This window comes from Photinus pyralis, unplaced genomic scaffold (genome assembly GCF_008802855.1).
Source record: "Photinus pyralis isolate 1611_PpyrPB1 unplaced genomic scaffold, Ppyr1.3 Ppyr1.4_LG2, whole genome shotgun sequence".
Classification (NCBI taxonomy): domain Eukaryota; kingdom Metazoa; phylum Arthropoda; class Insecta; order Coleoptera; family Lampyridae; genus Photinus; species Photinus pyralis.
The window spans coordinates 31,356,925-31,371,237 of record NW_022170403.1 but is presented as its reverse complement, the minus strand read 5'-3'; the positions used below and the strand labels follow the sequence as shown (position 1 = coordinate 31,371,237).

At 37.1% G+C, this 14,313-nt stretch overlaps 2 protein-coding genes across 7 annotated transcripts in view; one reads left to right on the top strand and one right to left on the bottom strand.

Moving 5' to 3' along the window:
* Positions 1-1,869: 1,869 nt before the first annotated feature.
* LOC116163704 (eukaryotic translation initiation factor 4E type 2) lies at positions 1,870-4,946 on the top strand. Of its 3 annotated transcripts, XM_031477797.1 has the most exons (6): positions 1,919-2,013; positions 2,081-2,111; positions 2,167-2,533; positions 2,580-2,657; positions 2,711-2,892; positions 4,826-4,946. In XM_031477797.1, exons 2-6 carry the CDS (start codon positions 2,092-2,094, stop codon positions 4,863-4,865), a joined length of 687 nt encoding a protein of 228 aa, XP_031333657.1. In that variant the 5' UTR covers positions 1,919-2,013; positions 2,081-2,091; the 3' UTR covers positions 4,866-4,946. The 3 variants fall into 3 exon arrangements, with proteins under 3 accessions (XP_031333655.1, XP_031333657.1, XP_031333656.1); XM_031477795.1 differs by lacking the exon at positions 2,081-2,111 and having other exon boundaries at positions 1,870-1,961; XM_031477796.1 differs by having other exon boundaries at positions 1,968-2,111.
* A 980-nt stretch (positions 4,947-5,926) lies between these two features.
* Positions 5,927-14,313, bottom strand: part of LOC116163682 (rootletin) — a 26,777-nt gene continuing 18,390 nt past the window's right edge. For all 4 annotated transcript variants that reach the window (XM_031477749.1, XM_031477752.1, XM_031477750.1 and 1 more), the window contains 25 exons: positions 14,134-14,214; positions 13,875-14,081; positions 13,614-13,828; positions 13,210-13,564; positions 13,010-13,156; positions 12,778-12,959; positions 12,577-12,694; positions 12,293-12,529; positions 11,937-12,234; positions 11,398-11,696; positions 11,148-11,342; positions 10,543-11,095; positions 10,298-10,481; positions 10,079-10,254; positions 9,848-10,033; positions 9,553-9,797; positions 9,290-9,505; positions 9,024-9,225; positions 8,868-8,965; positions 8,642-8,818; positions 8,486-8,593; positions 8,263-8,442; positions 7,999-8,211; positions 7,638-7,946; positions 5,927-7,081 (listed from right to left, as the gene is read on the bottom strand). In XM_031477749.1, the coding sequence (XP_031333609.1) occupies positions 6,452-7,081; positions 7,638-7,946; positions 7,999-8,211; positions 8,263-8,442; positions 8,486-8,593; positions 8,642-8,818; positions 8,868-8,965; positions 9,024-9,225; positions 9,290-9,505; positions 9,553-9,797; positions 9,848-10,033; positions 10,079-10,254; positions 10,298-10,481; positions 10,543-11,095; positions 11,148-11,342; positions 11,398-11,696; positions 11,937-12,234; positions 12,293-12,529; positions 12,577-12,694; positions 12,778-12,959; positions 13,010-13,156; positions 13,210-13,564; positions 13,614-13,828; positions 13,875-14,081; positions 14,134-14,184 (5,781 nt within the window). In that variant the 5' untranslated portion in view covers positions 14,185-14,214 and the 3' untranslated portion in view covers positions 5,927-6,451. The remainder of the gene's footprint in view (positions 7,082-7,637; positions 7,947-7,998; positions 8,212-8,262; positions 8,443-8,485; positions 8,594-8,641; positions 8,819-8,867; positions 8,966-9,023; positions 9,226-9,289; positions 9,506-9,552; positions 9,798-9,847; positions 10,034-10,078; positions 10,255-10,297; positions 10,482-10,542; positions 11,096-11,147; positions 11,343-11,397; positions 11,697-11,936; positions 12,235-12,292; positions 12,530-12,576; positions 12,695-12,777; positions 12,960-13,009; positions 13,157-13,209; positions 13,565-13,613; positions 13,829-13,874; positions 14,082-14,133; positions 14,215-14,313) is intronic.

Sequence of the window (14,313 nt, the reverse complement as noted above, 5' to 3'; positions counted from 1 at the left end):
GTATTAGCAATGTATATTACTACTTTTATTATTGTAGTTAATTTTTTATGTTTCTCAGGGCACTTATAATTATGTTATTGTCAGTAGACGATGTTAAGGTTGAATGTATTTGTTGTATAACGTATGCTGTGTTTGCAAGATTGCTATGAAATCTATGTTCCATCCAACATGATTGATTCATATTTTATTTTGTTACTTTTTAAACTTTTAAATCTGATTAAATGAGGCTGCTACTGTACTTGACGGCCTACAGACTTCATTATGGTGGACATAACTGATATAATATTTCCTTCGGGAAATTGCATGAATTAATGTCTTCATTATTTTTTTAATTTAATTTGTGGATTGTCACCCTTGCCTTTTACAGTGTTCACGATAACAATTTTACAACTGGTTTTTATTTATACAATATGTGATATGATAGTTGTCCTTTAGTTGTGTTACGAGTCCGACTCAATAAATAATGTATTTTTCCCACAATCTAAATTTTATTAACCATTACTAGTTGTTGCAGTTTTTTGAGATATGTATATTATAAAAAAAAATATATTTAAACGATAACATGTTAATAATATATTTTTGTACGCTTGAATGAATGCGAACATGTATTTTAATTTAATAAATATACGATACAAACCAATGTTACAGCACAAATTATATTGTAACACTCAAATTTGTGACTTCTAGGCCAATCAAAATACACTAAAAAAAATGAGAAATTTGGTTTCCAAATATGTATAGGTATGATGATTCATTCTATTTTAAAAATGGTTATACAGGAAGTAATGAGCGATCACACAAATAAGTTAAAGAAGAGGTAAGGGTTCCACATACTAAAAATGAATATTGTTGATTGTACCTAATATATTTTTCTTCTCCAATTAAAGCCTTCGGTCATCCCTGTGAATTCCAGTTGCATTATAGCCACATCTTGAACGCAACCATCTGTACTTTAGCTGAGTATCAGTCATTATCCTTTCAGCATATGGAATAAACAACAAGAATTGTAACGTTAAATAACATATTCTATCAGATAAGTCACTATAAACCAAGCTATAAACTATTGTGTTCCATTTTCTCCTATCTCGCGCGTTAACTTCTTAGCCTCCTCCCATTCTAGGCCCTGATCTTGGAAGTCTCTCTACCGTAGGTCAATATTGGTCTGTAACGTTATTGCTGTAAGTAGATTTCATTAACTCTTTCTAATTAACTGTTACAGTACTTATGTAATAGCCCTAATATTTACCATCTCACGTTTCTGATTGATAAAAATAAACTGACTATATTGAAAAAAATAAATCCAAATTCCACTGCACTCACAATTGATTGTTTTATATTAATTAATTATTTACATCTATCCTGAATCTGAATAGTATTTAAATTTACTTAATTAAATACCTACAGCAATGAATATAATGGCTACTAACTTATGACTAGCCTACTTATATAAAACCATTCGCCAAAAACAATTATAAAATGACGAGATAAAAATTTAATATAAATCAGTTCCTAGGTAAATTAACTTTTGATAAAAATAACTTACAATTTAGACATTGATATTCCTCCCCTTTTGAGATGGTGTTTTTGTAGTGGAGGATTTTAGATTATTCTCAATCTTCGTCTATTAATTCCAATCGCGTAATCCAAATTTCCTAGCGCGCATTTCGTCCTTTATATAATTTCTGAATGGAAGTCTCAATCGCACGTTAAACTGAACTGCAGTTGCTTTTAGCAAGATGCTCAATGATTAATACTTTCCAAACAATTCGCTATTCCAGAACGACCAACTTGTTTCTGGTTAAAAGACGATTTAAACAGTTCAACGCAAATTCATATTGTAGCGTCCACGCGGTTGCGCAGTGGCGAGGGAGTCACGGTGCAACAGATCTGCAAGTCTTAATTACGGTAGCCCATACTCCTTTCCGACGTATTCGTTGTCCTCCGTATCTTATGGACTCCAGGTAATTATAACTCGGTTCACTTTTCCAAATTCAATAAAAGGCAGTAACGGACGTACGTAATTTCGAAAAAATTTTAAACTGAAATCTGTGATAGAATTTTATTTTATAATATCGTAAAGGAGCTCATAAAATGTCGAATAAATTCAACGCGTAAGTCTCTTATTTTCAATTTGAATCAATTGCTATTTTCTTTCTCCACTTACAGCTTGAAACACCATGTCGAAAATTCAGATCGTTCCGACAGCGGGAGTGGAGATGATGACTTGGGTTGCAACATACTAGATCTCGGTCCTGTCGAATATCCTGCGGGCGAACATCGTTTACAACACCCCTACTGTTTGTGGTTCTCAAAACGACAGACTCTTGTACGTAATCCGCAAGTACAGGCAACAGAAGGATACGGGCAAAGTTTGAGGCTCGTCGGTCAAGTGGCGACTGTCGAACAGTGGTGGGGTTTATATATTCATGTAGTACGTTTACATGATTTACCTCAACACACGGACTTGCACTTATTCAAAAAGGGGATTCGACCGATGTGGGAGGATCCTGCGAATAGTAAAGGCGGAAAATGGGTTAGTCAATTTGTAAAATGTTGATCGTTTTTTAACCAAATTTTAGGTTATACGATTACGTAAAGGACAAGTAGGGAGAGCATGGGAAAATTTGTGCATGGCAATGTTAGGTGAACAATTTGTGGTAAGGTTTTAGCACCTCGTCTTTTTTGTGGGGCTTTAAAGTGTGACTTATAGACAGGTAACGAAATTTGTGGAGTAGTGGTTTCCATTCGGTACCAAGAAGATCAGTTAAGTATTTGGAACAGAACAGCTTCCGATCAGGCTACTACGGCACGTATTCGCGACTCTCTGAAAAGATTACTTAATTTACCAGCTACTGCGACAATGGAGTATAAAACACATAACGACAGTCTCAAGTAAGTTTAACTTCATACATTGTCGACTTGCCAAAGCCACACTGGTTCAATATAGCATTGATTTCTTTTTAATTCTCGGCTACTAATTTCTCTTGGGTCCAATCTTTAATTCTATTTAGTCAGATAAGTGTAATTAAGTTGAACTATTTTATTATGTACATTTTATTTAAACAGTTTGAGCTCGAGTTTGAGGCTGTTGGATCAGGTATTGATTTTTTTTTGGAGACCTTGTACTTGTACCTATACATTTCTTCCAGTTGTTACTTAAGTTTTTAAAATTCTCAAATTAGTGAGTGTACTTTAAAGGTATAACTATTTTGTTTCCCGATATTTTCTAACAAGTACCTATAAATTGTGCACAACTCTTGTGCAGATAAAGCGCATTTTTTTAAGCCGAAATAGATTAGGAAATATTTGGGTTATAAGTTGTGCTATATTTATACCTAATGCAAGAAGGATCAAGCCCTTAGAGCAGCGGTTCCCAACCTGTGGTACACGTACCCCTAGTGAACTTTTGGGGGTACGCACAAAAATATCAGTAATGGCGGAAATCGATATTTTAACCATATGTTATTGTGCCGTAATTAGATGCTGATATGTCATTGTGCGTGTGTGCTTGGTCAACCATCAACCACGCTTACTAAATACCTGAGCATGTGAGCAAGAGCAAGCCTAGATTGGACCCTTGAACAAAACTAAATACCACTTCCGAACTACGTTAGCGTGTGCGTGCGTCGTCAGCGGTAGCGGTAAGTCTAAAAATAGCAAATCCGGACTTTTAAATTTGGTAATTTAAATAAAATTTTACTTAGTCAAATAAAAATTATATATTTCATAATATGATGAGAGAGGTTTTTGTACCTTTTAACACTAAATTGATATTAAGGTTAATAAAAAAGTATGTATGTAAATGATTGCTAGGGGAAGGTTGGCAAGAAGGGGGTTCTTGTTAGGGGAAAACTTACTCAAGGGGTACGGGAGATAAAAAAGGTTGGGGAACCACTGCCTTAGAGAAAATCTCCGAAATATTGCATTTTCTCTTTGTAGGTGTAGGTACCTTCCTCAAACATTTTCAAAATACTCACAAGTAAGTTTTCACATCGCCAGTAGTTGTGTCTCGTCTAGATGATCTTTTCGCCTTTTGAGAGTACCACCTCCCTACATTCCGTTCTGCAGAGATTTGCACTGAAAGTTTTGACATCACCAGTAGATGTGTCTCGGCCAGACGTTCCACTCCCTTTATGGATACCCTCTTCTTGTTTTCCATTTATTCACTTTGACTTCGCCAATTTTTGCATACACTGGCCATAGTGGATTAAAAAACTCTACAAAAATGTACATTACAGTTTTTTTGTGAGTTTCTTATTCTTTGAGAAGTTTTGAATTGAAAAATTAAACTATTTATTTTATTTTTCTAAATTTGCATTTTTCTCGAAAAGTAAGCATCAGAGTGAAAAATGTTAATTACAAAAAAATGTGTGTCTTGATGAGATCTACAAAAAAGTCTTATACACTTTTTGCGTCGGGTTCAAAATAAAGGCGCCAGAGGGTATTTTCGAATGTTATATCATGACCAAAGATCATCGCATTGACTATATTAAAAGTAGTCGGAAAGTCAAATCAGGAGTTTACCTAACAACTCGCCTAACAACTAGTTTCTTTGTATTTTGTATTTATTTAACATTATGTTGGGTGGTGATTTGAACAATGCATCATAGGAATTTCAACAGTAATTTTTTCATTTCTGATTATTGGCTTCCCTAATTATTTTAGAGATAAAATCTATTTTGGTTTTTTATAGAGAAAAAAATTACGAATCCGTGCATAGTTAAGTATAACTTTTAATTTTTTGAACTTTGAAACTACGAAATTGGATAACTAAAAACTGGCAATTTTGAGAAAATCAGTTGTACATGATTTTTATTTGTTTCAGAGCATGGAAAACAATTCCTAGTGGTGTATTAAAAAGTTGATTCAAGTTTGCCAATTGAAAGATTTACGCCATTGTTATATGTTAACAAGTGTGTTAAAATTAAATACACTCTACAACTTTTTGTGTTTTTAATAAATATCCGTTACTCAGGTGTCAGCCTTTCCGTTGTCTGTTAGATGTACTTAGCCGCTATGTTAAAGAAATTATTTCCATTACATTGTCAATTAGATTATTGAAAAGGTTGGGTCTTAGACTTACTTATCGTTATTTTTAAGTAAGTGTGGTTTCAGCCAAGGCTGCTTTACCAACTATACATTGTGTCCCAAATCTGATGTAATTATTTTCATGGTTTTGTTTTGTGTTTTAGCACATTTTTTTATTACTTACTACTTGATTAAAATATAAAAACGGTTGATATACTTGTATAACTGGTATCTTATTTTCAATCTTAATGCTATGATAGTTCGTGGAAGAGAGAATTAAAGAATTTATCAAGTATTCTAAAAATCCAATATTGCCCCTGTTTAACTTAAGGAAGTTGCCATCTTGAATTTTTTTTGACATCAATCCTAAGTTAAGCGTAGGTATCAAAGACTGTAACTTTTACTTTTTTTTATACCTCTTATAGTTTCGATGATATAAGACATTTTGAATTTCCATAAGGGAATTTTAAATAATCATCTAAAACTGCAAAACATTGCCCATTTAACCAATTCTCTATCTTTAATAATAAGAAAGTTTCCCATGCAATCCCACGCGATCTGGGACACACTATAAGTATTTGCAAATATCCGCGCCCGTACTCGGATTTGAACCAGGAACTCTTGTACCGCAGTTGAGCTTACACTTTACTGCACCAAGCGGGCAAATACAAATCTTACAAACCGATCCACAAAATGAAACATGCAGGGATGTCCAAGAGGTCTACCGGTAGACCGCGAATGCAATTAAGGCTTACAAAAACATGACTTATCTATATACACAGATAAGTCATGTTTTTGTAAGCTAGAGCATTTGTTAGCACTGATCTTTCGCAGTGGTAGCAAAGGAAAGTTCCCGTTCTAAGGAAGGTTATCAAAAAAAGATAATTTGTAATGCTATTCAATGGCCTTTTAATAAAGTTAATAAATTGCAAAAAAATTGTACAAATCTACCCCATCTTATGCTAAATAAAGTATCTACGCCGATGTAAGTACCATTCACTATATAAATTATTTCATTCTCAACTCACAAATACCATTAATAAACAACAAATTTATTAATCATATTTGCTAGCAGTACGGTAATGTGTTAGGTACATAAAAATACAAAAATATATTCTTGCAAATTATAAAAATGGCAGTGTTCAATTTTTGAATATGGGTAACCGTTCCCAAAAGTGTAACTCAAGCTTATTAACGTACCTATTTCTAAGTTGACTAATTTATGTGCCCCTTTTGTGACTAACAATTACTCCATATTCATTCAATAGTGCCACTTCTCGTGGTATTGTGATTTTTTCACGCCTAAATTTGCTAAGTTTGTGGAGCATATAAATGTATGAAAGCTAACGAATGGTTACCCTATTTTTTGACAATCATGGATGGAGTAAATCTTAATAGGTACTGTGGAATGCTAACGTAAATACTACTTGGGTTGAGGAGTAACCGATCTTCGACCATAGGAGGAAGAAGGTAAGCCCGGAGGTAAACTTGTGGTATGGGATAACGTGCTGTCTAGTTTTCTCGCCTCGTGTTCTAAGAGTAATGCATCCAAGGAGGGATCTTGCGAAACTGTTCTCAGTGAATCACCTAAAGCTTGACGTAAATGTTGCATTTCTCGACCTGCCCTGGTGCTTCTTAAAACATATTGCTGCCTTCTCTTGATTTCTTGATTGAGTTGTTCCCTGAGTAACTGTACTTGAGTCTCAAGTCTTGCCACTTGCTGCCTGTGACTTTGTTCTCTAGCTTCTAATAGTCGTTCTGCCTGCATTTGTGCAGATCTGTATCTTTCAATTTCGGCTCGATCAAACTTGTTGTCAAGATTGGGTCTTTGACTTCGTAGGCGATGTAACTCTGCCTCTTTGTCCGCCAACTGAGCCTCTAAGCGTGATATTTTTATACGCAGCTCTCTGTTTTCCTGTTCTAATCGATCACTGTCCATAGGAGTGTCGGTGTCATATTTCTCGGGCTTTTCATACATTTTACTTCGAGGGGTGGTAGATCCTTTACCTACCTGTCTTTCTAAAGTATGTTTCTCGCTTTCTAATTCGTGTACCTGCAAAAAACCAACTATTTATTGAGTGATTCATGAATGAGTGCTTGAGATTTAATTACCTAGGTTTAAAATGCGAACACTAAGAATATACAAAAACAAGCAGTGTAGGTATGTACTTTTTATGCATTACACACCGCAAGCCTATAAAGAGCGAAAAAAATTATTACGGGCTCAGAAGAGGTAAACAAATAACTAGAGGGCATCGAGATATACTCATTCTTGGTCATGGTGAAGGTGGAAGAAATGAAGAATGTGGTCGATGGAAGGTGAACAAAATTATTGTGATATCTGAAGGGTTAAAGAAATGATTACGAGGGCATTAACACGTAGTTACTCATGATGTTGGAGGCTGAAGATGTGAAGAAAGGGGACTTTCAAGAACGATAAAAATTTGCGGTCTCGGAAAGCCTAACAAATGACCAGAAGGCGTCGAGACATACTCATTCTTGATGTTGGAGACGGTAGAATTGGGAAAAAGGTCTATTTTAACTTGTTGATGACTTCCAGTCACATGTGACAGTTTAAAGCGAAAGAATAATTTTCTCTGAAATCTCACCTTATTAATAAGAGATTCAACCTTGCCTCTAAGCTCACTTCTCTCCCTCTGAGTGGAGTGTAATTGTCTCAGTAGATCCTCATCTCGCGAACTTCCTGCACTCTCTGCGGGCCACTGAGCCAATCGTAGTTGTGACTCTAAACCCGCTCGCTGCACCTCATTATTGGCAAGCTCTGTATTAACTCTTTGAACCTGATCCTGTAGGATTTGATTGTTGCGTCGTAATTCTGCCAAATTTTGTTGTCCCGCGTCTAAACGTTCCGCTATAACTCGGCGCTCATTTTCCGAGTTGGCAAGTGCCTTTTGCAGCTGAAGCAAGATTGTTAGGTACATTGATCATAACTTTGTTTGTTTGTTTAACCTGTTTGAGTTTCTCCGCGTTGGCATGGGAGGAAGTGGAAGTGTCGAGAAGGTGTTTTTGTAATCGGTGTATCTCAGACTTTAATTCGTTTTCGTTACCGGATGAACGTTCCAACGATAAGTTGAGTTGGTCAATTGTCGATTTTAAGGAAACGCATCTTTCTTCAAGACTCGCCAGTGCACGGCCTTGATTTTCACACTTGTCTTTCAATGCCTGTTATGATTTCAGTGTGAGATCATTTCTATAGATGTTAACGATAAATACCTCGATGTTTGCATCTTTGTCCTGCAACATTAGCTGGATGCGTTTTAGATCGCCTTCCAAAGCCATTTTTTGTAATTCCAATTTCGTCGCTCTATTTTCAGTTCTATTGAGCTCATCTTGTAAACTGTGCTTTTCACTTTCTAACCGTGACAGTGATAGTTTAAGTTTCTCTATTTTATCCTATATAACAATATTAAAAATGAGTAACCCATTTTTCACTTACTTCAAACTGTATCTTCTCATCATTTCCACTGTTTAGCGATAGCTCGAGAGATACAATCTTATCTCTCATTTGGTGGGCCTCTTCAGTTTTCTTCTGTAACGCGTCCGTCTAAAATATTGACACATTGAAGTTGGTGTAATTGGAGGAATGGCTTACTTGAGCCTGTAGCGCTACGTTCTTTTGACCAAGTTTCGATTCCAAACTTCCTTTTTCTTCTTGCAAAACTTTGAAATTGTGAAGAATTTTGTTTAATTTACTTTCACCTTTAGTGTGAGCTTCATGGGATTCGTGCAATTGCTTTTTAACTGTAGAAATTTGTGTTTTATAATCATCCTAGTAAGAAATTTGATTATACAGTGAATGTGTGCAATGAAAATATTACTCTTTCACGTTCAATTTGTGCTACTTGTTGCATTAGATTGCGCACTCCTTTTCGTACTATTTCCGGGTCTACATCAATTACTCCATCAGGTTCTTGTGCTAAAAAGGTTACACTTAGTCACTCGAAATATGAATATATATATATATAGATACTTACTTCTAGCCGGACTCCACCTTCTTGACGGACTTAAAAGTCTGTACGGCATATTTACCGATCCATCTAATTGTATTCCTGCAATTCGTCGCAGTGTAGATATAACACTACTCAGTTTCTGTTCTAAATCGCGTTTAGACCCTTCCAATTGTGTCAGTTGTGCATCCAATGCTCTGACTCTCCCTTCGGCGCCACCAAGTCTGGCCTGTGTAACACGAACACGCACAATAATTTAGACAAATTCACCATGTGCCGTATCGCATGTGTACCTTTAGCTCTTGAATTTGTTGCGTGGCATCAACAAGACACACTTCCAGATTGTGTTTTTGATCTTCGAGTCGTTTTTCCCTTCCCCTCGAGTCCTCCAGATGCACGAGAAGATCTTGTTCCCTAGCATGCCATTGCTCTTCCAGCTGCGCAGTGTGACTACGCGAACGTCCTAACTCTTGTCGGGTTTGTTGCAAATGATCTTCTAATTCGGTCATCTACAAATACAGTTGAACTCCCGGTCTAAAGAGAAACCCATCTTTACCTGTTTCCTTAATTGATGTAGCTCTTGCTGTACCCTTTCTCTTTCCTCGGTCTCATTTAACAGACGAGCTTGTAGTTCCTTCTCCTCTGCTTGCTGCTGAGTATTACTGCTTTGACTTCTCTGTAACTCGTCGTGTAGCAACTGCAGTTGATGTTGAGAGTGTAACTGATCCTTTTCTAGATCTCGTATCGTATTCTGAAGACGTGCCCTATCACTTTCCAATGATAATTTAATTTCGTCCAGATCTGTGAAGTAAGTAACTGTAAAGTATTGGAAAATTTCTACAAGTTCTTACTCGATATTTTTTGGAAAGCTTCTTCGATTTGTCGCGTTTGCTCTCGTTTTTCCGTTTCACTTCGTTTCACGTGGTCACGTAATTCTTTATTTGTAACGTGATATTTCTCTTTTTCAAAGTTGCTGTCTGTGAGCTGCCTTTTAACATCAGTCAGCTCTTTTCTCAACGATTCCGAGCTATTCTCGGCTGTAAAAGAAATTATATTATTAGACCAACGGTTTGGGTTTCTACCTTCTTTGCATTTGCGCGAGGTGTCGTTTAACTGATTTGATAAGTCATCAGCTTTGTTTTCCACCAGATGCAATTGAACTTTATAGTTTTCACATTCTGCTTGCGATGAATCACGTTCTAAACGAATCTCTTCAATTCTGTTATCCAGCCGAACCTTTTCTTCCTCAGCTTTCGCTCTAGGCACAACGTTTAAAGACATGTCAAGAGAGAGGAACTTACTTTATGTCCTCTAACTTTGTTCGGGTTTTGTTCAGTTCTTCTTTGAGTTGATTGATAGCAGACCGGTCCTGTTCAAATCTACCATTTGCTTCACGTTTCAGTCTGTCCAATGATTCTTGCTCGACTTCGAGCTTTCGTCGTACTGCATCTAGACGTTCTTGGAGGGCTTGTTGGTCATGGTGGGCTGGAGAAAGAAATTTGTTCAATTCGATTATATGTACTTATACCTACTTTCTCATACTAACCGATGAGCAAAGCTTGCTGTTTGTCATTCTCAGCTCGTAGTAACAGTTCTTCATGTTGCTGTGATACGTTATCAAAATGATTTTGAAGATTAACCAATTGTTCATGCAAATTACTTATTTCGGAATCTTTCTCCTGTTTTAATTGATATAATGAATCTTGCAAGCGTTTTTCTAGAGTTATTCGTATCTTCTCACGTTCTTCTGTGAGCTTTTTCACGTTCTCGTCGTTTTGATTTCTCAATTTAGAAACGGTCTGTAAAAATTCGGCTTCTTTATTGCCCGATTGTTGCGTTAGCGTATTCTTCACATCTTGGCATTTCTTCTCCGACCTTTCCAAATCCTTTGTGAGCCGAGCGATTTGTCCTTTTAACGCTTCTTGTTTGACCAGCAATTCTTGTTGATCCTTTTCAAGTTGAAACTTTTTTGTATCGGAAGTTTCAAGGTTGGTTTGTGTGTCAAACAAAACGGCCTCGAGGGCTTCCTTTTCTGATCTGATTGCGGCTAGCTGTTCTTGGAGACGTTGAATTTCTTTATCACTTGTATCGAGTTCACACTTTTAAACAATTAGTATATTAACAGCTGTGACAAATTTACAATTTACCCACCTGTTTCTGTTCGCATTCCTTTACCAGTTCTTCCAAGTTTCTATTTATACGACCGTTTGTTTCATTTGACTGTTCCAGGCGCTGTTTTGTACGCATAAGTTCTTCATTTATAGCTTCTTTTTTGCGATTGAGTACAGTAAGTTGATTGCTTAGGTCTGCCCTTTCTCTTAAGACTTGTCCTAATTCCATCTCGACCTGGAACAGACGCGAATTGGTAAGTAATTGTTCGAAATATATATACCCAAAGTACCTTTCCCTTGTCAATTTCTAAAAATTTGATTCTCTCATTCAAAGATTGTTTATCTGCCTCTAAATCCAGTCTATGTTGCTCCGCTTGCAACAATTCTTTTCTCAAACTCTGTATATCATTTTGCTGATCATTGCATTGCGAATGCAACGCCATCTTTTCATCTGAAAGTTTTTTTAAATCCTCCTGCAATTTTTTTTTTTCAAACTCAAGATTTGTCGCCATATTTTCCTTTTTCATCAGAGACTCGTGTGCATCACTTCTTTCTCCCAGAATCCGATCCACTTGCACTTCTAGATCACCTACAATATCGAAACACTGTGTTAAACTAAGTTTCTGCAGTGGCGAAGCTGTCATCATTAGAGAATACAATTTTTCACTGATGATGACTGTTTCGTGGTGTTTTTGTTTCAGTTTTTGATACTTCAACGTCGACAACGGTTCCAATATCTAGATATGTAGCAAGGTAAAAAATTTTGTTGTGACAGTCCCCCATCAAAGAATTAGGAAAATGTGGGTTGTGTCCTACTTTAGGATCATACCTTTGGATTTTTCCAAATTACTTATGAGATTTTCACATTCCATTTTTTGTTGCTCCAACACATCATGTACCAAATACAGTTTATTAAGCTCTTCTCTCGTGCTTAGCAGTTCCTCTCGTATTCTACTACACCTATCTTCTTCGCCACGTAAAGTAATTTCTCTTAGATCGCCCTCTTGGTGCAAGCGGTCCACTTCAGCTTGTAGGAAGATTTTCTCATCGTGTAAAGTGTCAGCTTCTTTTTGTAACTTATGGTTTTCCTTTTGTAACTTTTCATAGTCGGAATTGAGTGTGTCCAACTGTAAATAATATTGTCGAATAAAATATTTAACTGGAGGTAATACACGTAATAGTCACCATGGCATTAAGTTCGATTCTATTCCTATCCAAAGCATTTTTCTCCACTTTAGAGCCATCGAGTGATTTTTGTAGCATGTCTCGCTCCTGGAAAAGCTGTGAACATTGTGCGCGACAAGCGTCTAGTTGTGCCACAAGTTCAGCAACTCGCCCTTCTAATGATGACACGTTTTCTTCTGAATTTTCGTGCTGTTTTCGAACTAGCAGAAGTTGCTCCCTATTTGACTGGAGTTTCACCTGAAATACTACGTTTAAGTCGGTAATTTCGGCGTAAGTCTTCTGACCTGTAGTTCATGAATAAGTGATTGGTATTTGTGAAGTGCTGCTTGTACGGCTGATATAGTGCTTTCTGCAAATGCCGCTGGAGAAGTTGTACCCCGTGGTCCACCTCTCTTAGGTGACCTAGTACCGTTGAGTAAGGGATTAATTACTCAATGCTAGTACGTAAATACTTACCTTTGGTCAATTTTATTTTAGTCACTTACTTTTGTGGTATTGGTGTCGATGGTGTCAAATGTAAATGAGTTATGGCGTCTGGTCCCATAACTTCGGCATCCTGAATTAAAGCATGGGCAATGTCTCGTAAGGCTCCTTGCAAAATATCAACATCTTCATTAATTCGGACTACCTGCCCTACTGATTGTTCCGCTTCAGCACATCGTTCTTCCTAGAAATTATTTCAGTACTATTACAGTACTCAACACATAATGTAAATACCAATATTTGTATCTCTCGCAAAAGCTGTTGAACACGATCGTCCTTAATGCGCATGTCCGTTTGAAAACTCTCATGTTGACTCTGTAATAGTTGAATGTGGGATTTTAAGTCCAACATTTCCTGCTCGTACTGATGCTTCTCTTTACTCTACAGCAACATTGCTAACTAAGAAAATTTATTATGGCGTCACCTGTATTTACCCCCATCATTGAGTCCAAAGCGATGTTTCTTTCCATACGACTACAAGCGAGCGAAAGATCGCGCCCCATATTACTAATATCGGATTTAAGATTGGAAAGGTCCCTTTCCGTAACTGACTGGACATCGACAAACAACCGTTTGACAGATACTACGTCTCTCCACAAGTTCAATAAGCGAGCGTGTTCTGAACTATAATAATCGTTAAATGCTTGCTCCTCGTCTTTCCACTCGTCCTCCTTTATTATCATTTCTTCTCGAAGGTTTTCAAAATCATTCGTCAGTTTTTGAAGATCGGTAGTAAGCGCTTCATTTGTCGTGTGAGATTCATCCAGCTGGCCTCGTAATCTTTCATTTCTGTGTTTAAATGGCAGAAGTAAGCATAGTAGATTGTGTGAACGAATACCTTCTGCGTTCCTCATCCAACCGTCTTAGTGCCGTGTCAAGGTCATGGATATGCTCCTCCCTTAATTCTCTGAGATGCTGTTGCGCCTCCTCCAGTGCTGAACTAGCCGGCGCTGGAAGATGTAGGGTTGTTGGCCTTACGGAATGCGAAGTCTCTGACGTGACATCCGATTTCTGTGCTTCCAAATCTGCGCATCGCTGTTTGTATTGCAGGACCTGGAAAGTATTCCTTTTTGTGTGATGTGATAGTTGATTAACTTACCTTAGCTTGTAAACGGCTAACTAGAGCAGCCTGGTTCTGTTGTGCCTGCCTGTATGTATCCAGACGCCGTCTGTATACTGCAGCTTCCTCCTGAAGCCGCTGTCTTAAATCTATATTTTGCCTACTTAGAGATTCCTCATCACTGCTACCACCACCATCACCTCTTAGACGCCCACTGTCCATTTTTCTACTACCCGTTGGTGATGTCTGCGGTCAATCTTGTTAAAAATATACCTAACAATAATTGACAGTAACTTACGTCGCTTCTCGATTTTGGCCTATACAGCGCGGGACGCCGTCGTTCGAGCATCTTTGGTGGTTCCGTCTTCTTTACTGGTGGCTGCAAAAAGACCTCAATTACATAATTGAAATTTAATTCAAAGAAACGTGCATTTATTAATATTAAATTTCTAAATAATTGAGCCAATTCTTTCCAGGA